We start from the raw sequence: 27,927 nt of genomic DNA, 5'->3' as shown, positions 1-27,927 counted from the left end.
GTTAGAAATTCGTGGTTCCAGTTCCATTCGTGTGGGTCCATAAGATTTCTGCTTAGTTCGTCTGCCAGAGTATTCAGCTTTCCTGGCAGGAATTGAGCTTGTAGTTGTATTTGGTAGGTCAAGGCAGTGTTCCACAATGCCATGGCTAGTCTGCAAAGGTGGCAGGAATGTGTACCCCCCCCCTGCTTGTTTATGTACCACATAACTGTGGTGTTGTCTATCATTAATTGTCCTGGATGAAGGTAGTCCTTGAAGGCTATCAGTGCATTCTGTACATCTAGCATCTCTGATTGATATCAAGGTGCGTTTAACTTGCGCTCCATTTGCCCTGAATGCACTTCCCTGCTAGATGAGCCCCCGAAGCATAGTCTGATGCGTCTGTAGTTAGGGTTTGTGCGGCAGGGGGTGGAGTGAATGGCAGTCCCTTGTTTTGGTGGCAGGCCTATGCCCACCATAGGAACTCTAGTTGCAGGTAAGGTATGATGGGAATCATTGTTTCCAGGCTGTGACAATGTTGACTCCATAAACGTTTTAAGTACCACTGAAGTTTCCTCATATGCAGTCTTGCATATGGAATTAGAAGAATTCAGGAGGCCATGAACCCCAAGGCTTGCGGAATTTGTCTTGCAGACAGCAGGGTTTTTGTGGCCACCTGTTTGAAGTAAGTCACCAACTGAATTTGCTTTTCTGGCGTAAGGTAAGTCATCTGGGGCAGTTGTACTCAAACTTGCACCCAGGAATGTAATTTTTGAGAGGATACTGGCTGTGATTTCTTTTAGTTTATGGTGTACCCTAGACAAGTTAGAACCCTTTTTACAAATGCCAGATGCTTTAGAAGAATGTCCTTGTTTTCTGCCCGAATTAGAAAATCGTCCAGGTACGGATATATTTGAATTTTTCTTTGCCTGCAAAATGCAATTACTGGAGCAAGGCACTTTGTGAAGACCCAGGGCGCAGTAGATAAGCCAAAGGGCAGTGCAGAGAACTGGTAATGCAAGTAGTCTGCTTTGAAGCGGAGGTATCTTCTGCAAGATTCCCTGAATGGGATATGCAGATAAGCCTCTTAAGTCTGGAGTTACCAACCAGGCATCTTGGCCTAGCATAGGAAGCAACTGTTGAAGAGTCAGCATCTTTAATTTTGGAATGTCCAGAAATGTGTTTAGAGTAGATAAGTCCAGAATTGAACGCCATGATTTGTCTTTACTGTGTACCAGGAAAAGTCTTGAGTAGAAACCTTGTCCTTTTTGCTCTTCTGGTACTGGCTGAATAGACCCCATGTTCATGAGGAATACAACTTGTTTCTGGGCCTCTGCCCATTCATTTGGGGGCAGGTCTGGCCATCCATTTGGGATTGGCAACGTGTGGAAATGAAATCTGTATCCCTGGCATACTACATTTAAAACCCATTTGTCCTGGGTTATAAGTTGCCAGTTTCGTGCATGAAGTGCCAGTTTTCCCCCAAAGGGGCGGCTAAAAGGTAAGTCCTTGGTGAGTGTAGAGGGAAATCATTGAGACTGTTTACCATAGGGAGGAGCCTCGTTGCTTCCAGATTTGGAGGTGGAGGCACCCCATTGTTTTGTTCTAAAAGTCCCTTGTGACTGAAACCTGGAGCCTTTGGAATGTCTGGGTTTGACTTGAGTGGCTCTCAAAGGGACTGGAAAGGACCACTTCTTAGGAGGCCAGTACCTACAAAATCTTGGAGGTTGCACTTGTAAGAAATCTTTCACAGTTTGCATAGATTTAAGTTTCATCATTCATCTTTTTTAAAACTTCTTCAGCCTTATTACCAAAAAGACGGTCCTGTTGTAAAGGAGCATCCAACAATTTTGCTTTAACATGATCAGGCAGAGTTTGCTCTGAGCCAAGCATGCCTTCTTAGCACAGACCCAGTTACAGCAGCCCTGCAAGAGGCTTCCAAAGAATCAAAACCACACTGCAAAGTATGTCTTCCAACTTGTTCAGCTGAATGTAATAAATCCTGTAAAATCTTTATTTTCCACAGTCAGAAATTAAAATTTTCTGTTTAAGTAGTCCCATGATATGCTGTTGATATTTAAGCATTTGAATTTGACAGTTTAAAGCACTGATTGCCAAGGCTGCGCAAGTATAAATCTTCTTACCCCATCTATCCAGCGCCCTGGAATCTCTATAAGAAGGGGTAGGATTTTTAGCAGTAGAGGCCTTAATGCCCTTGGGACCCTGAGAAATGGTTTCAGGATCCGCAATAGGATTTTTGAAAAGGAATTTGTGGGAGTCAGGAACCCTGTAGTATCCGTCTGGCTTACAAGGAGCCGAAGGCAGAGAATCAGGAGCCATACCAAATTCTGAAAAATCAACTATGTCTAGAACAGGAGGTATAGCCAAAGGCCTATGCTGAGGAAGAAGAAAATCTCCAAGTCACTTTTTAGATTCAGAGAAATCCTGACTTTCCCAGTGCAAATGTTCCCTTAAGATATGCAAAGTTTTCCCAAAGGAAAAATCCTCAGAGGGAGAAGCAGAATGAATGGAAAATTCTGCATCAGAGTCCTCATAAGTAGGTATAGACAAATCCTGTTCATTGGAAGAGTCAGAGGAAATAGAATCCTGTTCAGAAGATTCATAATCAATGTCTTGCCTAGGCCTCTTAGGAGGGGGTTGGCTACCCCTGATCAAAGTAATTAAATCTTCAGCCATTTTGATCATTTGTTTTTTAGGCATAGGAGCCTGCACATGTGGCCCAGGCATCGTTTAAGACAGATTTAGATTTTGGCCTTAGTTTTGAAGATGGCGTCAGTCTAATATACAAATATGTAGGCCTGAAAACACCTTCAGAAGCCGGTGCCTGCACATTGGCTCAGGACCCATCTAAGGTATAGACATCTGCGGGTTCCATAAATGAAGCATCTCGTGGCATACCAGACTCCAAATGGGTCTCAGTAGAGGCTTGCAAATCAGAAGCAGCAGGTATCGGGGGCTGCGAATGCGCCTGAGTTCCGGCAAACTGGCAACTGGCTTAGGAGAAGCGTCGCTGTCAGTTTTGGACCCAGACGGTCTGTCTCTGTCTTTTTCTTTGCGTTTTTTAGGTATTCCGGTTGTCAGATTGTTAACAGACGACATTTCTGAATAATTAAATCATGACCTAAAATATTTAGAAGGAAAAATATACTGACGTTTAATAGTGCGCTGATTAAATTTAGCACAAAACTGACAGCAAGGCACATTGTGGTCAGGGCCTAGGCAAGGAACACAGTACAAATGAAAATCCTTATGAGGTATTTGCTTCCCACAAGTAATGCAATTATTAACTTTTATGGACATCGGTAAGGAGCAAGAAGACGTTTCCCCAACGGGGTACTTAGCTTTTGGATGAAGACTTTGGTTCTGAAACTCAAAAAACAAAATTTCAGGAGTCGGCCGACCGGTACTTGTGAACTGCTTCTGCTTTGGGCACCGTGCGGCAAGAAAGACTGATGTAATGGTGTCGGCTGCAATGTTTTACACCCCTGACGTCATGGAAGAAGGGACAGCAACCGACGCAGGACCCAAGACTGTTAATCAGGCCAACTGAGGGCAACCTGCCAGCAGATTACCCAAATGTAATGACTGCAAAAGTGAAACACGAAGAACATCTGCTAATGACCGGCTTCCAGCCGGAAGCAAAGAAATCTTCGGGATAGTCTGTTCATCTTTATACAATAGTATAATCAGATCTACAGAGCACATCCAGTCACCTTTCAGGAGCAATGGTAGAGTGGACTGAACCGCGACCATCCAGAATCTGGAGTTATTTATTAATTTTTTTTAGATAACGGAGATCCAGGAAGGATCATAGGTCCCCTGTTTGCTTTAGCACTAAACAGAACTAAGTAAAAACTAGATCCCATCTGGTCTGGGTGGGACCTCTTGGATGATTTGTCTAGCAGCCTCTGAGTTTCTGGCGTGGTTGCTCCCATTGATGAGGTGGAACATCCAGGAAATTTTCTTATCCACTAGATTTTGTTTATATAAAAACAAAAAAATCCTCTGGACACAATTCTTTACACCCGTGTATCTTTTGTGATGGTTGCCCAGGTTTCTGGCTGCAAAGATAAGCATCCCCTGACGGTCTCCGCAGAAAAACAGATGGACATCCTTCAAGGAATGCTGGAAAAGTCTGCCCGAGAAAGAAGAGAGACCCTTGACTTTGTGGGCCCCCCTCTGCCGTGTGGACAGTGTCTTCCATTATTACAATTATTTCCCCCTCAGCCTCAGGGAGAAAACTCCTCATGAATCTTGAAAAGGCCTTAAATTTCCAAAACCACATTTTCTTATCACCATGCTGATTCCTTGAGAAGGATCTCTGCAGAGTAGAAAAATAGATTCCTGCAGCAAATAAGGCCTGTCCTGTTCACAACAGGAAAGTGTTTGACAGTGGGCCCAAAAAGGGAAAAATATCAAAAGAAGCATTGATGAATGATGCTTTAAAGGGCTCCGCAAAGTCGCACAAGCACATCCAAGCATACCCCCTAATGGATATGCTAGTACATGCAGCCTGTAAGGAACCTTCCGCTACATGAGAGAGAGAGATCAACCTCATGGATACGTCTGACATGGATTGTAGGGTGGCCAGTCATGACGAATAAGCTTTAGCTTACTCTGCTAACATGGACTCAGAGGTAGAGTTAGCGAGTTTTTCTTTAAGTCCTTCTGTAACTTAATAAAATATGCCAGGTAATTTAGCAATTATATAACAAAGGTCGGTGATGCATATACTTGCTTTCCATATCTGTCCATAGCTCTAGATACTCTGTTACGGGAATGGACAGATGAACTCTGTTCAGCTAGCTCTTTTCATGGCTGATACAACCATGGCATCTACAGGAATCCCCCCTTGGACCAATGTTGTCCGTCTAGTGGTGCACTGAGGATCTTGTCCAGGTGTTTAAGGATGGGCTCTACAGAATCTGGCTCCTTCCATGCCAAACGGGAGACAAGGTCTATAAGCTCATCCATACTTGGGCCAGACCTTAAATCTTCCAGGAACAAAGAATCCTCCTGAGAAGGGTTCTGGAAGGACCATCCACCGTTTTGGTGCAGGATTTCTAAAATGTCTCTAAATTACATTTTCTGGTGGAGATCTCTCGAACCCTTCATCAAAATCAAGTGTTCGCTGTCAATGATTCCAGAGGGGAATCTAAACACTTCCTTTTGCATGGTTTCTTCTTAGGAACCTTTTCAGTGGGATACTCTGTGGAGAGATTTTAGAAGGGGAAGCCCCTGTGCAAGGACCATCTGGAAGCTCTTACAGGTTTGCTGTTCCTGTGAAATGAGATGAGACTTGGCAGTCAGATCTGGAGGGGGGAAGGGAATAGGCTCTGAAGATGACAGTCAAAGGATCCCCTGGACGGGAGAAAACTACCTTGAAGGAAGATGGTCCAGAAGTGGTAGAAATCATCCTTGACGGAGCCAAAACTCTCAGATCAGCCAACTCTCCACTCCCTCTGGGCCCCCCCCCCCAAGGAGGAAATTAAACCTCAACTGCTTAACGCCAAGGCACTGAGAGGAAGCAAAGGCTCTGGAAATCCTCACAGTTGAAATAACCCCACCCCTCTAAACCAACACTTAAGCTCGGAGACTCATTTTGGTCAGAATCACTAAGCCGAATGGATCAAGAAAGGAACTGGAGTCAAGAAGGTAACATTCTCAGATCCAACACCTCAACTCTTAGAATCTTCAGATCAGACAGCTCCAAAACTACAATTCGGATCAGAGGAGCAGTCATTAAACGGTGTGAAAATTGCAAACTCACGAATCCGATGGGGGACGGAGCCTGAAGGACCCTCATCTGGATCTGAGCTCCAAGAAACTTCCTTATCAACCTATCCACATCATATTCAAAAAGACTCCGGGAAGACCTGATGGAGGAGCATGCTGAGGGAGGACAAGAAGTAATTTTAGGAGTCTTCGGCAAGAAAGGGGACCTCAATCTAGGAGAAATCGGCTCTGAACAGAAGCGCAGAAACTCTATCCAAGATCATCTGCTTGGGAGTGTGCCCAGATCCGACAAAGTCGGATCTGAAACCTTTTTAGTCTTGGTGAAGGTAGGATTCAAAGAAGTCAGATCAAAGACCTTTTATTTTTGATGGCAGCTCCAAACTTGGAGCGGGAGGAGATGGGACAGGGGAGTGTTTCTTAGACTCCCTGGTCTCTGAACTTTTCTGACTTCTCAACAGGGCTTGAGCCACTGAAGTAGGAGGAGTTGTAGATGAAAAGGCAGGCAACACACCCTTCAGAATAAGTTTATTACACCTATCACTTATTACCCTGGCATTGAATCGTGCAGAAATTTCACAAGAAATCAGAAAGTGAGCAGGGCCTAAACAATACACACTCCCTGTGGGCATGAGAATTGGGTATCTTATGCCCAAAGGATTCTTGAAAATGATGTTTGTCTGCCATACCGGAAAAAGACACTGCACAAGAGTGTTATTCATTTTTATTAAAAGGGAAAAAAAACAAAGAAAAAAAAGAAAATACCAGCAATGGTATAAAAAAATTAACTCGGGAGGTAAAAAAAAAAAGTGAAAAACTACCAACAATATAATTTACACTAGTAGAAGAAAAGGTCTAAAATAAGTTTTACACTAACTATGAAAAGATAGAGAGAGGAAGACTTGGTAATAAAACACCAAAAATATCACAACTCCCAGAGCTAGAAAACATGAAATGATGACTGATTGCTACAACAGCAAATGAGATCTGGGTAAAACAATGATCAGGGGCATTACGAGTAAAGGGAGGGGCTCAAGAGTTGTATCCTAGACTGCAAAAGAAATTGGCCAAATCAGATCTGAACCCATCAGTTGAGGAAGAAAGTAAATGGCATTGTCAGAGCTTTGAATTTCACCAACTTTTTGGTCAAAGCCTGAATTGCCCTCTGGAGGACTTAACTAAGAGCTTTTAATATACTCTCAAGCATTATATTGCCTTTTAATATCAGCAACCGGTTTATTTTTTTTTGCAGTGTTTACGCCACTAAACTTGGAGTCTATACTACAACACCAAAATGGCTAAACACTGAATGCCATTTGATCGACACAATTAGCAAACTACAAGTTACGCGAACGGCCAGATCACCAATTCTTTTTTTTTTTTTTAGGGGAAAATAAAAATCAGTAGGCCAACCAGACAACACACCAGTTCAAACATTACAAAGTGGGAAGCTTTGAACCCCCCCCTCACACCCTCCAATGTGGGGGCTGTGCCACCCACATCCCCTTAACTAAATATACCAACTCCGATATCACACTACATTGGGAAAAGGGGCAAATTCACTGTGATAGCCAAGCGATGTTCACATAACTTGTAGTTCTCTACTTATGTCTCAATAAAATGGAGTTCAGTGTTCAGCCATTTCACTGTCATAATATAGACCCCTCAACTTTAACAGGCCTGAAACAGAACAAATACTTGGAGCAATAATATTTTGGGATAGTTTCGCATACTTGCTTTACACAGACTGGCATAGCAAAGCCTTTGCAAATAAAAGAAATCCTAATTGGAATAAATTCAAGATTAGGCAGTGAAATGAAAAGTTATTTCGCAACATAATGTTTGTCAAATGAGTCTGAGATGTACAGCTCCTGAAATGGTAGGGACAAATGAAAGCAGCATACACCAACTTGGCACAAGAAAGTACAGTTGTGTACACTTACCATAAATGTAGTTACATGTTCGAGTGTATTCACTGTTGCAGTCATTACATTTGGGTAATCTGCTGGCAGGTTGCCCTCAGTCGGCCTGAATTCCAAAGTCTTGGGTCCTGCGTCGGTTGCTGTCCTCTCTTCCAGGACGTCAGGGGGTATAAAACATGCAGCAGACACCATTTCCTTTAGTTTTTCCTGCCCCCGATGTCAGGTGCCCCAAAAAAGGTAGCAAAATTATATATATTTATATATCTACATACATCAATATAAACTTTACCTTCATCTACAAGCAAATACACCACATAGGTTGTAGAAGATAGAGAAGGAAAGGTAAACTGTAGAATGACAGGGGGATGGCGGGAGGGTAACCTGGACTGCAATAGTGAAAACACTAACATCTACATTTATGGTAAGTGTACACAACTGTACTATGCTCTTCGTGTTTCACTGTTGCAGTCATTACATTTGGGTAGAATCCCAAAGCTATGGTTGGGAGGCGGGAGCTAAACAGCATTAGGTGAGGCTATAAGGCCCTGCAGCACTGCAGTGGCAAAGCCGGCCCTGGACTTGGAGAAGAGAGGCAAATGGTAATGCTTTGTAAAGGTGTGAACAGAATTCCAAGTAGCAGCCTCTAGAATATCCTTGGTTGGTACTCCTCTGAAAAAGGCTGCTGAAGTAGCTGCAGCTCTGGTGGAGTAACACCTAATGCCCTTGGGCACAGGTTTGCCAAAGTGTAAGAATCAGTAAAGTACAGTTGTGTACCTACCATAAATGTAGATGTTCGAGTGTATTCACTGTTGCAGTCATTACACTTGGGTTATCCTGCTGGCAGGCTACCGGCAGTCGGCCTGAATTCCAAAGTCCTAGTCCGGTGTCGGTTGCTGTCGCCTCTTCCCTGACGTCAGTGCGCCAGGGGTATAAAAGATGCAGCAGACGCCATTTTCTTCAGTTTTTCTTGCCCCAGACATCAGGTGCCCCCAAAAGGGTAGGCTGTAAAAATTATGATCTAAAAAACATGCACATAACCTTCATCTACAAGCAAATACACCACATAGGTTGTATAGAATAGAGGTACAGATAAGTCCCAGCAAAGAAAAAGGGGGATGGTGGGAGGGTAACCTGGACTGCAACAGTGAATAAACTCGAACATCTGCATTTATGGTAGGTACACAACTGTACTATGTTCGTGTTTCACTGTTGCAGTCATCACACTTTGGTTGAATCCCAAAGCTGAGGTTGGGTGGCTGGGCCTAAATAGAGTCTGGAGTGGCTATGAGGCCCTGCAGAACTGCAGTGGCAAAGCCTGCTCTGGATTTAGAGTAGAGAGGTAAATGGTAGTGCTTTGTAAAAAGTGTGCACTGAAGCTCATGCTGCAGCCTCCAAAATATCCTTGGTTGGTGGTACTCTGAGGAAGGCTGCTGAAGTGGTTGCTGCTCTGGTAGAATGCGGCCTAATGCCCTTGAGCACTGATTTGCCATGTTGTGAATAGCAGAAACGAATGCAGTGGCCTATCCATTTTGAAATAGTCCGCTTTGAAATGGCTTTTCCTTGGGAACCTGCAGCATATGCCACTAAGAGTTGCTCAGTCTTTCTGAAGGCTTTAGTCTTGTCCAAGTAAAAGCGCAGCTCTCTGTGCATGTCCAAAGTATGCAGAAGCCTCTCTCCCTTATTCTGTGGGTTTGGATAAAAGGTAGGCAAATGTATGGTTTGGTTAAGAGCCACACTGGACACTACCTTAGGCATAAATGTCATGTTTGTCCTTAGAGAAACCCTTTCCTGATGGAAAATAATAAAAGGTTCCACAGCCATTAGTGCCTGTAACTCTGAGACTCTTCTTGCTGAAGTTACTGCTAGGAGGAGTGGTTTTCCATGACCAGTATTTTAATTCTGCTGTATTGGCTGGCTCAAAAGGAAGCAGTGAGCGTTTTTTCCAAGACAAAATTGAGGTCCCATGTAGGCATTGGAGCTCTCCTTGGAGGTCTTATGTTTTTGGCCCCTCTGAGAAACTGTCTTAGCAGTGGATGAGAAAAAATACGTGGGTCCGTATTGTAATGAGCTGAAATGGCAGAGGCATGGATCTTGAGTAGGATAGGCCTTTGTCCAGAATCTCAGTAAGGTATTGCAAAATCTGAGGTATATTTGGTTAAAGCGAGTCAATTCCCTACGCTTGGTTCCAAGCACAGAATCTCTTCCATTTTTATACATAAGATTTTCTGGTGCTGGGCCTCCCGGCCTCCAAAATATCATCCATAACTGCTTTAGAGAGAAGTGTGTTATGAATGATTACATTATCCGCCATGCAGCCAGATTTAGGGTACTGAGTTGGCTGTGCAGGATCTGATTGTTCTGTTGGGTCATCAAATGAGGTATTACAGGCAATGTCCAGGCTGGGCCTTGAGACAAGCTCTTTAGGATTGGGTATCAGTGCTGCCGTGGCCAGTCTGGGGTAATCAGTATAATTTTTGGCTCATCTTGTCTGACCTTTAGGAGTACCTTGGAGAGGAGAGGCAGGGGAGGGAAGGCATATACTCTAAGGGTTCTCCAGCTGAATGAAAGGGTGTCCACTTCCCATGCCTGCTTGTGATAAGTCCGAGTGCAGAATCTCTGTAGCTGGCAGTCGTGAGGGGAGGCGAACAAATCTATGTCTGGGCATCCCCATTTCCCTGTTATGTTGAAGATTTGTGGATCCAGTTTCCACTCGTGAAGATCCATGAGGTTTCTGCTTAGTTCGTCTGCCAAACTATTTGTCTTTCCTGGCAGGAACTGTGCTTGCAGATGTACTTGATAAGCCAATGCTGTATTCCCCAAAGTTATGGCTTGCCTGCAAAGGGGGTACGAATGTGTGCCCCCTTGCTTGTTTATGTACCACATGGCTGTAGTATTGCCTGTCTTTATCAGTAGTTGTCCTGGATGAAGTAGGTCCTTGAAGGCTGTCCAGGCATTTTGTACAGCTAGCATCTCTTTTTGATTGATATGAAGATGCATTTGGTTTGTGGGCCATGTGCCCCGAATACATTTTCTTGCCATGTGCACCCCCCCCCAGGCATAATTTGATGCATCTGTTGTTAGTGTCTGCCTGGCAGTGGGTAAGGTGAATGGCTGTCCCTTTTTGTGGAGACAGGCCTGTGCCCACCAATGAAATTCCTGTTGCAGGCAGGGAATGAGAGTAATTACTGTTTCCAGGCTGTGGCAATGTTGAGTCCAAACACTATTTAGATACCATTGTAGTTTCCTCATACGCAGTCTTGCATATGGAATTAGTAGAATGCAGGATGCCATGTAGCCCAGAGCCTGCAGAATGTTTCTTGCAGATAACTGGGTCTTTGCTGCCATGTCTTTGAAATAAGAAGTCAGATGCCTTTGTCTGGCGTGAGATAAGCCATCTGGGCAGTTGTATTTAAGCTTGCACCCAGGAATATTATCTCTTGAGAGGGTACTAGTTTTGATTTATTTTCGTTTACTGTGTACCCTAGGCAAATTAGTAATCTTTTTGCAAACACCAGATGCTGTAGTAGAATATCTTTGTCCTTTGCTTGAATAAGGCAGTCGTCCAAGTAGGGATATATTGGAATTCCTCTTGGTCTGCAAAATGCAATTACTGGTGCCAGGCATTTTGTGAAGACCCTGGGCGCAGTAGATAAGCCATAGGGCAGTGCAGAGAATTGGTAGTGCATGGAGCCAGCTTTGAACTTGAGGTACCTTCTGCAAGATTGTCTGATTGGGACATGCAGGCATGCCTCTGAGGTCCGAAGTTACAAGCCAAACCTTCTTGTCCAGCATTGGCAGAAGCTGATGTAGTCTCAACATTTTGAATTTTGGGACGTCCAGATAAGTATTGAGAATAGATAGGTCCAGAATTGGTCTCCAGGCTTTGTCCTTTCTTGGTACTAAGAAAAGTCTTGATAAAATCCTTGTCCCTGCTCTTGTTGTGGCACTGGATGAATAGCCCCCCCATGTCCATGAGAGATAAAACTTGTTTTTGTGCCTCTTGCCATTGATTGCATGGCAGGTCTGGCATACCTTTTGCCTTTGGAAGGGTGTGAAAGTGGAACGTCTAGCCCTGAGAGACTATATTTAAGACCCATTTGTCCTGGGTGATCTTGTGCCAGTTTTGTGAATAAAGTGCTAGCTTTCCCCCTAAGGGTGCTGCCAAAAAATAAGTGCTTGGCACTGGCAGAGGGAAGTCATTGGGACTGTTTTCTGTAAGGCTGTGATTTTTGTCTTCTCCGCTTTTGGAGGTAGAAGCCCCCATTGTTTGGGCCTGTATGAGCCCTGGGGCTGTTGCCTGCCTCTAGGGCATCTGATTCTGCCTCTGTGGTCTGTCTGACACTGGAAAGGACCAATTCTTACAGGGCCAGTTCCCGCTAAATCTGGGTGGCTGTACCTGTAAGAAATCCTTTACTGTCTGCATAGATTTTGCCTTATCCTCCATTTTAACACCTCCTCTGCCTTAACACCAAACAAAGTATCATGCTGTAATGGAGCATCCAAAAATTTTGCTTTTACATGATCAGGCAGATTCTGTTCCTTTAACCAAGCATGCACCCTAATAACAGAACCTGTAACAGTGGCCGTGCACGAGGCCTCCAGTGAATCAAAACCACACTGCAAAGTATGCTTTCCCACTTGTTCAGCTGCATGCAATAAATCCTGCAAATCTTTGTTCTCAGAACATTCAGAATTTGTCAACATTTTTTTGTTTTAACAAAGACATTAAGTATTGCTGATATTTTGAGCATATGAAACTGACAATTTAAAGTCCTTACAACCAAGGTAGCAGAAGTGTAAACTCCCCCCCCCCCCATCTGTCCACAGCCCTAGAATCTCTATCTGAGGGGACAGGGTTTTTGACAGAAGCAGCCTTGACCACTTTGGGACCCTGTGAGATGGTTTCTGGGTCAGCAGCAGGGTTTTTGTAAAGAAATGTATGGGAGTCTGGAACCCTGTAGTATCTGTCCGGCTTAACAGGGGCAGGAGGTAAAGAGTCTGGAGACAGGCCGGACTCTGAAAAGACACCTACTATGTCTAGAACAAGGGGAATTGCAAGAGGTCTGTGCTGAAGAAGTAAAAGAAAGTCTCCAAGTCTTTTCTTAGACTCGGAATAATCCTGGCTCTCCCAATGGAAATGCTCCCTCATGGTATGCAGGGTTTCCCCAAAAGAATAGTCCTCAGGAGGAGAAGCTGAAGAAATAGAATCTTCAGCATCAGAATCCTCATAGGGCAGAACAGAATATCCCTGATCAGAAGAGGAATCAGAGGAAATGGAAACCTGATCAGAGGAATCGTATTCAGTGTCTTGGCTAGGCCTCTTATCAGGAGGGGGATGGGAACCCCTGATCAAAGTAATTAGGTCTTCGGCCATTTTCAGCATCTGTTTCTTAGGCATAGAAGTCTGTCCTGGAGAATGCTGTACTGGTTTCCTTGCCTTTAAAACTGTTTTAGACTTTGTCCTGGATGCTGAAGTAGGCTTTATATAAAGTTGTGTAGGTCTGAAGACACCCTCAGAAGCCGATGCCTGCTCAACGGCTCTGGACCCATCTGAGGGATTAATTTCCAAAGGGCCAATACCTTGAGTATCCAGAGGCCTAGCTGTCTCCACGTGGGAGTCGGAGGCAGCCTATGGCTCTGAGGTAGTGGGAGTCAGGGGCTGCGAAAATGCCTCACTGAGCCTAGAAAAGGCTTAGTCGGTTTTGGACCTCGGATGCATGAACTTGTCTTTATCCTTGCGTTTTTTATGAATTCTGGTAGTCGGTTGTTCCGACGGCATTATGTAGTTGAACCTCCGGCCAAAATAATGAAAAGCAAAATCGTACCAACGCTTAATAGTGCGTTGGCTAAATCTAGCACAAAACCGACAACTAGCAACGTTATGGTCAGGGCCTAGGCAAGGAATACAGTAAGAGTGGAAATCCTTATGAGGTATTTGCTTCCCACAAGAAATACAATTGTTAACTTTTTCTGACATCGGTCTGGAGCAAGAAAAAAGTTTCCGCAACGGGGTACTTAGCTTTATTGAAGACTTCGGATTTGAAATTAGATTTCAAAAATCTCAGGAGTCGGCCGACTGTCACTTGCGAACTGCTTTTGCTTCGGGCACCGCTCGGCAAGAAAGACTGAAGAAACTGGCGTCTGCTGCATCTTTTATACCCCTGGCGCATTGACGTCAGGGAAGAGACGACAGCAACAGACGCCGGACCAGGACTTTGGAATTAAGGCAGACTGCATGTAGCCTGCCAGCAAAATAACCCAAGTGTAATGACTGCAACAGTGAAACACGAACATCGGATGCAATGGTTTAGCCACTTTAAAATTGTCTGCTTTGAAATGGCCTTTCCTTCGGATCATGCAGCATGTGACACTAGTAATTGCTCACTTTTTCTTAGAGCTTTAGTCCTGCTCAAGTAGAATATTAGCTGTGCAAGTCCAAGGAATGCAGAATTCTCTCTCCTTTGTTCTGCGGATTTGGATAAAAAGTTGGCAAATGAATTGTTTGGTTAAGAGCCACACTGGAAACTACCTTAGGCATGAAAGTAGGATTTGTCCTCAGACACCCTGTCTGGGTAAACTATAATAAAAGGCTCTACAGCCATGAGGGTCTGTAGCTCTGAAACTCTTCTTGAAGTAATTGCTAGTAGCAAGCTGTCTCATAAGAACTTTATATCAGCGGCAGCAGTTGGTTCAAATGGAGGCAGGGTGAGCTTTTCCAACACATAACTGAGGTCCCATGCAGGTAATTGTGATGATCTAGGAGGCCTTGAATGTTTGGCTCCTCTAAGATACTGCTTTAGTAAAGGATGAGAAAAGATTGGTGTGGCTCTGTATTGTAATGAGCCGAAATGGCAGAGGCATGTATTTTGATTGATGAGAAAGATGAGCCTTTGTCAAGCATCTCAGTTAAGTATTGTAAAATCTGAAGAATGTGTGGTTCTGCTGTATCAGTTCCTTGCGCTTGATTCCAAGCACAGAATCTCTTCCATTTGTCAGCATAAGATTTTCTAGTACTAGGCCTTCTGGTTTCCAAAATGACATCCATCACAGCTTTACTGAGAGGTGTTGTTTGTTATGATTACAGGATTAGCCATGTTGCCAGGTTCAGAGTCTGTAGTTGATTGCGCAGGATCTGATGGTTTTGCTGGACAGTAGTTGTGGTTTGAGTCAAGGTTCAGGCTGGGTATTGAGACAAGTTCCTTAGGATTGTGTACCAGTATTGGCAGGGCCAGTCCGGGGCAATTAATATCATCTTTGGCTTCTCTTGTCTGACTTTTAGGAGGACCTTGGGTAGAAGAGGCAGGGGAAGAAAGGCATAAACTGAAAGGTTTTTCCAACTGAAGGAGAGGGCGTCCACTTTCCATGCTTGCCTGTGATAAGTTCTTGTACAGAATCTTTGTAGTTGACAATTTTAAGGAGAGGCAAATAGATCTATGTCTGGGCTCCCCCATTTCTCTGTTATCATGCTGAAGACTTGTGGATTTAGTTTCCACTCGTGAGGATCCATAAGGTTTCTGCTTAAGTCATCTGCCAGAGTGTTTTGTTTTCCTGGCAGGAATTGAGCTTGAAGATGTATTTGGAAGGTCAAAGCTGTATCCCACAGTGCCAAGGCTAATCTGCAAACGGGGTATGAGTGTGTGTGCCCCCTTGCTTGTTTATATACCACATGACTGTGGTGTTATCAGTCTTTATCAGTAGTTGTCCTGGATGAAGTCCTTGAAGGCTGTTAGGGTGCTTTGAACAGCTAGCATCTCTTTCTGGTTGATATGTAGATGCATTTGATTTGGTGCCCATATGCCCTGAATGCATCTTCCGGCCATGTGGGCCCCCCAGGCATAATCGGATGTGTCTGGTAAGGTTTGGCTGGCATGGGGTAGAGTGAAGGGCCGTCCCATGTTTTGGTGACAGGCCTTTGCCCACCACAGAAACTCCTGTTGCAGGCATGGAATGAGAGGAATCATTGTTTCCAGACAGTGTGAATGTTGACTCAAACTTTTTAGGTACCATTGAAGTTTCCTCATATGCAGTCTTGCATATGGAATTAGTAGGATGCAGGATGCCATGAAGTCCAGAGCCTGCAGAATTTGTCTTGCAGAAGACTGTGTTTTTGTTGCCATCAGTTTGAAGTAAGTAGTCAGGTGCCTTTGTCTGGCGTGAGGTAAGCCATCTGGGCAGTTGTATTCAAGCTTGCACCCAGGAATGTTATCTTTTGAGAGGGTACCAGTTGTGATTTATTTTTGTTTGTGTACCCTAGGCATGTTAGAAGCCTTTTCACAAATGCCAGGTGTTGTAGAAGAGTTTCCTTGTTCTCTGCTTGAATGAGACAGTCATCCTAGTAAGGATATATTTGAATACTTTGTCTGCAAAATGCAATTACTGGTGCCAGGCACTTTGTGAAGACCCTGGGTGCAGTAGATAAGCCAAAGGGCAGTGCAGAAAATTGGTAATGCATTAAGCCAGCCTTGAATCTGAGGTACCTTCTGCATGATTATCTTATTGGGACATGCAGGTATGCCTCCTTTGGTCTAAAGTTACCAGCCAAGCATTCTTGCCAGGAATGGGCAGAAGCTGCTGCAAAGTGAGCATTTTGAATTTTAGAATGTCCAGGTATGAGTTCAAAAAATCGATAAATCCAGTATTGGCCACCAGGCCTTGTCCTTTCTGGGTACCAAGAACAGCCTTGAATAAAAACCTTGTCCTTTTTCCTGTTCTGGTACTGTCTGAATGGCACCCATATCCATGAGGGATGTAACCTGTTTCTGTGCCTCTGCCCATTGATTTTTTGGCAGATCTGGCCAACCATTTGACATTGGCAGAGTGTGGAAATGGAACCTGTATCCCTGTGATACAATGTTTAGTATCCACTTGCCCTGGGTTATTAACTGCCAGTTCTGAGCAAAAAGTGCTAATTTTCCCCCTATGGGTACTGCCAAAAGATAAGTGCTTGGTGTAGGCAGAGAGAAGTCATTGGGATTGCTTTCTGTAGGTTTGCGCTTTATCTCCAGATTTGGAGGTAGATGCGCCCCATTGCTTTGACCTGTACGAGTCTTGAGCCTGGTACCTGGAACCCTTAGGGCGTCTGGATTTGCCCCTTTGAGCTCTGTCTGACACAGGAAAGGACCAATTTTTTTGTAGGCCAGTGTCTACTGAATCTTGGTGGCTGCACTTGTAAGAAATCTTTAACAGTTTGCATAGACTTAGCTTTGTCTTCCACTTTCTTTAAAACCTCTTTTGCCTTAATACCAAACAGAGAATCATGCTGTAAAGGTGCATCTAGCAATTTAGTTTTAACATAAGGCAGATTGTTCCTTTAACCAGGCATGCCTCCTAATCACAGATCCAGTAAATGCGGCCCTGCGGGAGGCCTCTAAAGAATCAAAACCACATTGCAAAATATGCTTTCCAACTTGTTCAGCTGCATGCAATAATTCCTGCAATTCTTTACTTCCTGCACATTCTGAAATAAACATTTTCTGTTTCAGCAATCCCATAACATGTTGTTGGTACATAAGCATATGAAATTGACAATTTAAGGCCCTGGTTGCCAAGGTTGCAGATGTATAAACCTTTTTTCCCCCATCTGTCCAGTGCCCTAGAATCTTTGTCAGAGGAGGTAGGGTTTTTTTTGCTGTTGAGGCCTTAACTCCCTTTGGACCCTGTGAAATAGTTTCAGGATCAGCAGCAGGGTTTCTAAATAAAAATTTATGTGAATTGGGGACTCTGTAATATCTGTCAGGCTTACTGGGAGCCGGAGGTAAGGAGTCAGGGTCAAGCTTTACTCCGAAAACACATCATCCACAATGTCTAAAACAGGGGGAATGGCTAAAGGCTTGTGCTGAGGGAGAAGGAAATCCCTGAGCCTCTTTTTTCGATTCTGAGAAGTCTTGACTCTCCCAGTGAAAATGCTCCCTCAAAGTATGCAAGGTTTCTCCAAATGAATAATCCTCAGGAGATGCAGATGGAATAGACTCCTCAGCATCAAAATCCTAGGTATAAAAGTCCTGATGAAGAGAGGAATCAGAAGAAATAGAAACCTGATCTGAAGATTTATAATCAGTGTCTTGCCTAGGCCTCCTATCTGGAGGGGGATGGGTACCTCTGATCAAGGTAATAAGGTCTTCAGCCATTTTGATAATCTGTTTTTTAGGCATAGAGGCCTGTGCACGTGGCTCATGAGTGTTTTATTTTAGGTTTAGAAGTTGCTTTTGTCTTTGGTTTTGCAGTTGTCCGTTTGATGTTCAAATGTTGAGGTCTGAATACACCCTCAGAAGCCGGGTGCCTGCTCAGTAGCTCCAGACCCATCCGAAGGAGATACATCTGTTGGTCCAATACCTTGAGTATCTAGCGGCATGCCGGACTCCTCATGGGTGTTGGTAGAGGCCTGCGACTTGAAGGTAGCGGGTATCAGGGGCTGCAAAGGCACCTCACGGAGTACCGGCGACTGGCTTAGGAGAAGCTTAGTCATCGGTTTTGGATCTCGACTGCCTTTCTCTGTCCTTTTCTTTGCGGTTTTTATGAACTCCGGTAGTTAGATTGCTATCCGACGACATTTCTGGGTAGTTAAATCTGTATCCAAAGTGCTTCGATGCAAAAATATACTGACACTTAAGTGGGTTGGTTAAATCTAGCACAAAACCGACAGCAAGGTACGTTGTGATCAGGGCCTAGGCAAGGAATACAGTATAAATGGAAATCCTTATGAGGTATTTGCTTCCCACAAGTACTACAATTAACTTTTTCTGACATTGGTAAAAGGCAAGAAAAAAAGTTTCCCCAATGGGGTACTTAGCTTTAGTGATGACTTTGGTTCTGAAACTCAAACTGGAATATTTCAGAAGTCGGCCGACCGGCACTTGCAAAATGCTTCTAATTTGGGCACCGTGCAGCAAGAAAGACAGGAGAAAATGGAGTCAGCTGCATGTTTTATACCCCTGATGACCAAATGTCATGGAAGAGAAGAAAGCAAACAACGCAGGACCCAAGACTTTGGAATTCAGGCCGACTGAGGGCAACCTGCCAGCAGATTACCCAAATGTAATGACTGCAACAGTGAAACACGAAGAACATGAGCTACACACTAACTGCTACGTCCCCAAACATCCCAAGAAGCTTTAGCTTATCTAAGCAGAGAAGGCAAGAACTCTCAGGTTTTACAACTTCATGACAGCAGGAAAATTAAGGATACTCCCAAAATACAATAAACTTGCTACACTTACCATTCTCAAAAAGCTACCCCTTTCCCTGCAGCTAGTACTAGACAGTAGTCATGCATGACATTTTCCGACTGCCAGGGGTTGTCCTCGATAACAACTTGACTCCCAGTGGCGAGGGCAAAACCATGTGATGGCTCAGCACCTACGTATATCTACAGAAGCACTTCAGTGGGAAGAGACTACAAACCATAACATGTTTTGGAATTCTTTTTTAGCAGTAAAGAGATGGGATCTCTGGCTCAGGTGTCTTATGATGGGCAAAGCAAATCACGCACAAGTCAGACTGTGAATGCATGGTAAAGATGCTTTTTCCATTCTGCTAGAAGTTAGCAGAACTCTCTTTCAGGTCATTAAAGCAGCAGAGTCAGGGTGTTTAATACAGTACATACAACATCCTTAACTCCCCAAAAGGAGGAGGATACAAAGTTACAAAGTTTATTTTTACAAAATACTCACTGTAGAGTATACTCACTGTAGAGTATTTTTTAATTGGGTGGAAGTAGAGGAACACTGTCTAGAAGCTATCCCATGGAAGGCTTCATGAGCATTATCATTTTGGAACAAACGCATGCCCTTCATTACTCTGGCTAGGGATGGTACTATGGAAAGACCTTAGGCTGCACACAAAATCCTTCCACCAAACTAGGCAATGGGTATCAATACTCCCGAAAGGAGAGGCTAGAAGTTTGTCAGGTGTCTGCACATGAACAAGCTGAATCAACAGCACCTATCAAAGTTACAAGTCAAGCATGAAGTGGCAGCCCAGACCTCAGTTTACATAGGGACACGGCAAATGTTTTGAAGGCTGCACTGCATTAGGAACTAAACAGACCTTTTACAAAACATGCATCAAGACAAACGTGTGGCAGGCAAAGAACTGGCAAGGCTCATGGACTAGACATGCTCTCCTAGTATCTCACATTAACATGCATCCGTGACTGGCACATTATGACATAGGTTCATAGTTTCATACTAGGCTATCTGCCCCTAGGGCATTTATAAGCCTAGCCAGAGTGCGTTTGGCTTACGCCACCCATTTTAAAATAATTTTGCTATGCCCTTTTCGAGGTTAGTATACTGTGCCTCTGTCTAACAGTGACACAGAAGTGATACCCGGGGTAAACCTACGATCTCCCATGCACTCATCAAGATTCCTCTTGAAGAGAGGAAATGAGGGACTCTGCCTAACCTGGACTGGGATTTTATTCGAGTGAAGGGAGCCTCTGGGTTATGAATCTGTCCCTCCAGCATGTCCTATTTATTTTAGTGCTGAGGTTCAAGTCTCTCGGGCACCTAGCTCGATGGGATTTGGATTTTCTGAGGTGCAGCATGTCCATTAATTCCGGGTTGGACATGGCTTTATACGTCAGGGCACAGATCAACTATGAGCAGATAGTATGCCACTGAGTAGAGATGGAGTTTCTTTAACAGGGCAGTATATGGCATCTGTTTGAGCCCTTTGATCCTCTTGGTGAGGTACTTTTGGGGTCTTTCCAGTTGCTGCAGGTGTCTGGTAAGGTACATCCCAAAAGGGGCATTGTACTCAATTATGGGCCTGATGAGGGATGAGTAAATAGGCACGATGACATCCCCTGATCTAGATGTAAATCCCTTCATGATTAGGTGGGCTATATAAAATATTTTTCTAACCACTTTGGCCACGTGGTTGTCAAATGAGAAATTGCTGTCAACTTGGGTCCCCAGGTCCCTAATTACTTCTTCTGTACTTAATGGATTACCACCTATGTGGTAATTTGTGGGCACTGTTTTTGCCAAAGGGGATGACTATACACTTTTTGGCATTTAGCTTGAGGCCATGGCTCTGGCACCAATTGTCTGTTTCTATGAGGCCCTTTTGGAGGATGCTTGTGTCGGCTGGAGTGTCAATTATGGCACCCGATTTGCAGTCATCTGCAAACTTGGTCAGCCACAGTCCTTCCGTGTTGGCCTGTACCTCCAAGAAATATATACCGAACAAGAGAGGTCCCAGGACTGAACCTTTTGGGACGTCACTTGTAACTCGTTTGGAGTCTGACATGGCTCCAGCAATTCTAACCATGTGGGTTCTGTCCCTGAGCCAGTTTGCAACCCATCTAGTGACATAGGGGTTTATATTTAAGCTGGTGAGCTTATCTATAATGCCCGAGTGAGGTATTGTATCGAAGGCTTTTGCAAGGTCCAGGTAGGCTGTGTGGACCACCTTCCCCTCGTCAATGGCCTTAGTGACTGTTTCAAAGAAATCAACCAGGTTTAAGAGGCAGGATCTGCCCTTAAAGCCAAACTGGGTAGGATCCAGTTTCTGTAGGTCCCTAATATCTTTATTTATGAGGTCCATGATGATCCTTTCCATAGCTTTGCAGACCAAGCTAGTCAGGCTTATGGGGCAATAGTTTCCAGGATCCGTTGAGGCACCACCTTTGTGGAGGGGGACCACTGTTGCTGTACGCCACTCTTTGGGTACATATCCTGTAGTAGGGCTGAGATTGAACAGTAGTTTTATGTTTGGGTTTAGCTCTTCTTGGAGTTCATGTAGGATGCAGCCCGGGACACCATCTGGTCCCATTGATGCCGTGTTTTTTGCTTTGGAGAGGGCAGCTCTTACCTGAGCATCTGAGATGTCAGGAGGGCAGCACTCTGCTGGGATAGATATTTGCCCTTTTGGTGGGGGGTGGAGGGTGGGGTGCGCTGAACCTGTCAGCTAGGATGTTGGCAATGTCTGTGGGTTCGGTGTATTTTTTGTCATTTTGGACCAATTCTGAGCATATCTGGGAATTCCCACCCAGGTTCCTAACATAACTAAAGAAAACCTTGTGATTATCCTTAGTGTCCTGTGCAATTTTTCTCTCGAAGCTGGCCTTAGACGATTTTATGAGTGCCCGTAGTTTTTTGCTAATACTGATCAGAGATGCCTTCCCTTTTTGGGATTTTGCTCTGTCATGTAGTAGCTTCCTCCTTCTATTGTATAGTTTATGGCGGGAGTCCACCAGACAGGACGTCTGCCTTTGGAGGATTGGGACTCGGTTTTATTTGGGATTGCATGATCCATGCATTCCTGAAGGTGTTCATAGAATGTGTTTATAAAGGATTCCGCGGTCTGGGCCGTATTTTCCACAGGCCCGGGGGCTTTGAAGGATTCCACCTCGGTTTTGAGGAGTGTGAAATTTGCATTAGAGAAGTTTCACTGTGGTTTTCAGGGCAGGGGGTGGAGTCAGGATGTGAATATCTAGTGAGATTAGTTTATGGTCTGATCTTACCAATGAGGGATACACTTCTGGTCTGGAGCATAGCATGTTGGTGATGATCAGGTCCAGTATGTTTTCCCCTCTTGTGGGAGTGGTAACAAGTTGTTCCATAGCATTTGAGTTTATAAATTCTAGGAATCTTTGGGCTAGGGTGTTGGAGCTAGAGTAATGCTCCCAGTCTATGTTTGGGTAGTTGAAGTCGCCCAATATAATGGTGGCTGGAGAGACCTTCATATTTTCCAGTGTTCTCAGGAAGGCCGAGTGGGGTCCCTGGGTTTGGGAGGGTGGTCTATAGCAGGCTATAAACTGGAAGGCAGTTTTACCCACTGTTAGTTGCACATGGATAGTCTCTGATGCTTCGTGCTGTGCCACCAACCTGGAGGTGTGGGTATCTTTGACTAATATTGATACTCCCCCTCCTTTTGTGGTTCGGTCCAAGTTTTGGGGCTGAAAAGCATGGTATGAGGTATAACCTGGTAGTGTTGGGGTGCTCTCGGGAGCCTTGAACCAGGTTTCTGTTACTGCACAGATATCAATGTTCTCCATGCTAAGGAAAGTTTCGAGTGCGTGCATCTTGAGGTTTAAATGGCGTTGAGTAGCATTACTCAGTTTCTTATCCCTTGTGATACCTATGGAGGTGGGTTTGCCTTTCGAGCCTTGCCTAAAAAAGGCACTATGGGGGTAGCAAGAGCCTTTGCCAATATCTGAAAGCCCAGGGGTGACAGATGCAAGCCATCCCTAGTGAAGCATCGTGGCTTGTCGAGCATGTCATCCCAGGCTGACAGGCATTGGATCCCCTTTGAATGACACCAATACTTAAGACAATTGGTGAAATTGATCATCTTGTCTTCATATTGTGGCATCATTCTTGGTGAGGGTAAGATGCTTCTCAAGGTCAGGGTCATACCAGCCTGGGCTACATGCTCAGAGAGCTCCTCCATGTCTCTTTTCATGTAGTCCAGGGAGGTATGTCTCAGGTCATTTACACCAGCATGGACAATGACTGAGTCATATTTGTACTTGCCTTGGAGTGACCCAAGTGCTTGTTATGTGGCGGATCCTAGCGCCCGACAGGCAGCTCACCGTGACCTTCTCCTTGTCCAGACTGGTGAGCGGGACGTCAGTGTGCCTGACGATACAGTGATCTTTTACAAGTGTATCAGGTGTGTTGTTTAGCCTTAAGGGCTGTGACTGTTCGGCACACTGTCTTTGTGAGCTATGTGTTGTATGCGTTTTGTTTTGGGGTAGTGGTTGCTTGGGTGTCTGCTTTGGAGGTCTCTGCTGCTTAGGCAGATTTTTTAGAGCCTCCGACAAATGTAGAAACTACAGAAAATGACAAACTATTGGAAGATACCACAAGGTAAACAATTCCACACCCTTCACAAGAACAGACTAATTATTGACGAGTACTACAAGCACAACACTTTCAAAAACAAAAAACTTACCATTTAAAAGCAGCCCTTTACAAAACTTGTTAAAAGATGGGAGTGCAAACAACGGCATGTAAGTTTCAGATTTCTTCATTAAATGGGCTACTTCTAAAGCCCATGCAATCAACAGCTTCCTACAAAGACAAAAAAAAAAACTGTCAGAACAGGAAAAAAATTAAATTAACTTGCAGAACTTATCAGGTGTCTACTCCACTCACTCTGTACCTAAATGTTACAAACTGACCATTTTTAATTCCCACAAACCAACAAATTAATGTCTGTGCTATAGCTCATGTGGTGTGGGTCACACAAACTCAGCAAAAGTGTGAATATTAGTATTCACAGTATTTGAAAGGTGTGAAATTCTCATCAGCCTGCACTGCCAAAGAACAGATGGAAACTCATGATACTGAAAACTGCGGATGCCTTCATTGCTGCACTGGATATTTCATTACAAACTATACTAAGCTAAATGTCAAAAGATTAATTGGAAAATCATGAATAGTACAGTTGTGTAAGAAACAACCGTAACAGTAGATATCCTACTTATCACTGCTGCAGTATTAGAGTACTGACAGGGTTATCTCAGAGGTTATCTGATGTCCATCTGACAAAGCTAAAATCTTCCACGTGGTCATACATCTGACATGACCCAAGCCTATGGGCGTAATGGTACAGACCACCTGAGCAAGGATACCTGGAGACACCTGAGAACGTATAAAATGAAAGTAAGGTTAGCAAAGAGGAGGGGAGCTGGAAACTGATGCCCCCCCCCTCAGTCAAAAGAAAAAAGGCTAAACATTTGAAAGGGTAAAGGAGGGTGGGATGCAATACTGCAACAGATCAAACATCGTCTGATGTTTTATGATAATGTTCATTAATGTGTCCTTACACCCACGGACTTGGGTCAAATACTGGACGTACAAAAGGTTTTGGCTTTGGTAACCCGGCCAAATACACAGGTTCTTCTGAGAGATAATCTAACAGTTTGGAATACAGCAGCACTGACCTAAGAAAGGACATCTGTTATATTAAGATCTGACAACTGTACTATGGCACTTCCTTGAATCACTGCTGCAGTACTTCAATATGGATGGGTGATTCCCATAGCTCAAATAGAAAGAGTAGACGTACAAAAAAGGGTGGATGAACCCAAGATGGGGAGCTGTCCACCAATTGTGAAGGCATAGACCTAGCAAAGGACATTCTAGCTCTAGAAGCATGAACTCTGCAAAAAAAAGTATTAACAGAGGACCATGTGGTTGCTTCTAGAATAGTCCTAAAATTAATATCCTTGAAGAAAGTCCCAGAGACTGTTCTAATGAGTGAGCCTTAACAGAAGTTAAGGACTTGACGTTATATTAGAAACAAAAAAAGAAATGGATTTTGAAATCCAATTAGCAACTGTCTACTTGTAGACCAGGTTGCCCAACTTTTCTTCTTGGAAGGAACCAAAAAGGTTGGTTGGTTGTTCTCTACTATTAACCAAACAGAATCCAGGGTCTGTGCACACCCAAGGAGTACAAGGGTCTTTCATCACAGTTCTGAGGGCTAATAAAGCAGGCAAATCAAAAGCCTGAATGAGAGATAGCTCATTAACCACTTTGGGCATGAAGGGTTAACCCCGAGAGAAGTGACGCTCAGAGACCCTTCTGGCAGAGGCAAGGGGTACTAGCAAAATGGCTTTCCTCATACAAAAAGTACAGTTTTGTACCTACCATAAATGTAGATGTTCGAGGATTCCATTGCTGCAGTCCTGACTATTGGGTATAGTCCGCGTCCCAGTCGGCCCCAGAGTATAAGGCTGGCGTCGGTCAGGGCGCATTAGATACTAATCGCATGACCGGCGTCATATCCTCAGTCTTTTCTTGCCCCAGATGTCAGAAGACCCAAAAGACAAGTCCCAAAACAACCTGCACCAAAAACATGTATAATATATACAACAATATATATATATATATAAAATATAAGCATGTAAACTCACCTACACAACCACCCCTAAACACAGAGGGGAAGGAGGGAGGTAAATTGGACTGCAGCAATGGAATCCTCGAACATCTACATTTATGGTAGGTACAAACTGTACTATGTTCTTCGTCTTCCATTGCTGCAGTCCTGACTATTGGTAGAATCCCAAAGCAGAGGTAAGGGAGGCTGGCAAATTATAAAGCAGCAGGAGCTGACAACATGCCTTGTAAAACAGCTGTGGCAAAACCAGCCCTAGTCTTAGAGTATATAGGAAGGTGATAATGCCTAGAGAAAGTATGCACTGAACTCCAAGTAGCTGCTTCCAGAATATCCTTAGTTGCCACCCCTTAGAAATGCTGTTGAAGTGGCAGTAGCCCTAGTGGAATGAGGCCTAATCCCAGCTGGAATCTCCTTGCCATGATGGGAATAACAAAATGCAATGCAAAAGCCAATCCACCTAGAAATAGTTTGTTTTGACACAGGCTTGCCCTGTGAACTCAAAGCAAAAGAAACAAGTAACTGCTGAGACTGCCTAAAATTCTTAGTCCTGCTCAAATAATAACGCAATTGCCTGTGTACATCTAAAGTGTGCAAAATCTTTTCCCCTTTATTTTGAGGATCTGCAAAAACGTAGGCAAATGAATAGTTTGGTTTAAAGCCACACTAGAAACCACCTTAGGCATAAAGGAAGGATTAGTACGTAATGATACCCTGTCCTTATGGAAAATCAAAAGGGCTCTACTGCCATAAGGGCCTGCAACTCAGACACCCTTCTTGCAGAAGTAATAGCCAACAGAAAAGCAGTCTTCCATGACAAATATTTCAATTCAGCAGTAGCTGCAGGCTCAAAAGGTTGTAGAGTAAGTTTTTCCAACACAAAATTGAGATCCCAAGCAGGAGTAGGAGCTCGGGGGTCTTATATTCTTTGCCCCTCTAAGAAACTGCTTGAACAAAGGATAAAACAAAGGTGGGTCACAATCATAGTGAGCTGAAATTGCTGCAGCATGAATCTTTATGGAAGAAGGACAAACCTTTGTCCAATAATTCAGTAAGATATTGAAGAGCCACACTCAAATTAGGCTCTGAAATCTCCAAATTCTTTGCTGTACTCCAAAATAAAAATCTCTTCCATTTTACACTCTCCTAGTATTAGGCCTTCTAGCTTCCATAATCACATTTAAAACTTGTTGAGGAAGTTGAGACCTGCTGTGTTTCAACACAGAATATGCCAGGCTGTGAGATGAAGAGATTGAAGCTTGACATTGAGCAGATGACCGTCCTTCTGAGATAACAGATGAGGAATCAGAGGTAAAGGCCATGGAGGCTTCTTTACCAGACTCCGTAGAAGTGGGTACCAGTGTTGCCGAGGCCAATCTGGAGCTATCAAAATCATCCTTGGCCTGTCTTGTCTGACCTTTAATAGTACCTTTGGAAGAAGCGGTAAAGGTGGAAAGGCATACACATGAAGGTTTTTCCAACTGAAAGACAGAGCATCCACTTTCCAAGCTGTGTGATGAAACCCCTTTGTGCAATACTTTGGCAGCTGGTGGTTTAGTGGAGAAGCGAACAGATCTATGTCTGGAGTTCCCCATGACACTGTCAGTTTCTGAAATACATGAAGATCCAGTTTCCACTCGTGGGGATCCATGATTTGTCTGCTTAACACATCTGCTAAGGAGTTCTGTGCTCCTGGCAGAAACCTTGCCTGAAGAGTTAGTTGCAAGCGCAGTCTCCCATAAAATCATTGCTTGCTTGCATAGAGGATAAGAATGTGTTCCCCCTTGCTTGTTGATGTACCACATGACAGTTGTGTTGTCTGTTAGAATCAACACCTGCCCTGGAAGAAGTAACTCCTTGAAAGCCATTAATGCAAACTGGACTGCTAACATCTCCTTCATGTTGATATGTAGATGCTGTAGTCTGGCAGGCCACTTGTCTTGTATCCACTTTCCATTTAGCTGAGCTCCCCAAGCAATGTCCGAGGCATCTGTCGTTAGAATCTGACTTGCCTCTGGCCGGGTCACAGAGAGTCCCTTGTTTAGGTGACATTCCTGAGCCCACCACAAAAATTCCTTTTGAATGCAAGGTATTATTTGAATGACAGTGTCCAAATCCTGGCAGTGCTGTGTCCATACATTTTGAGATACCATTGTAGCTTCCTCATATGCAGTTTGGCATTGGGAAGCACCAGAATACAAGATGCCATGAACCCTAATGCTTGAAGGACTGTCCTTGCAGTCAGCACGGACTGATGAGATAGTTGATGGAAGTAAAGTGACAGACTCTTTTGTTTGTCCGGGGTTAAAAAGGCCATCTGCGCTGCTGTATTCAGTCTTACACCCAGAAAGCACATGTCTTGAGAGGGTACTAGACTGGACTTTATTTCGTTCACAGAATACCCTAGGCATCTTAGCACTGCTAT

General features: G+C 44.1%; 1 protein-coding gene across 1 annotated transcript in view; it reads right to left on the bottom strand.

The window, feature by feature from the left end:
• Window positions 1–27,927, bottom strand: part of LOC122817306 (serine/threonine-protein kinase SMG1-like) — a gene marked incomplete in the record, with an annotated part of 2,898,779 nt that overhangs the window by 2,254,444 nt on the left and 616,408 nt on the right. Inside the window, 1 exon segment of the mRNA XM_044090530.1 lies at window positions 23,553–23,671. Coding sequence (XP_043946465.1) covers window positions 23,553–23,671 — 119 coding nt within the window.

This window comes from Protopterus annectens, chromosome 12.part0 (genome assembly GCF_019279795.1).
Source record: "Protopterus annectens isolate FY-2018-M chromosome 12.part0, PAN1.0, whole genome shotgun sequence".
NCBI lineage: Eukaryota > Metazoa > Chordata > Ceratodontiformes > Protopteridae > Protopterus > Protopterus annectens.
This window is presented reverse-complemented; position numbering and strand designations above follow the sequence as displayed.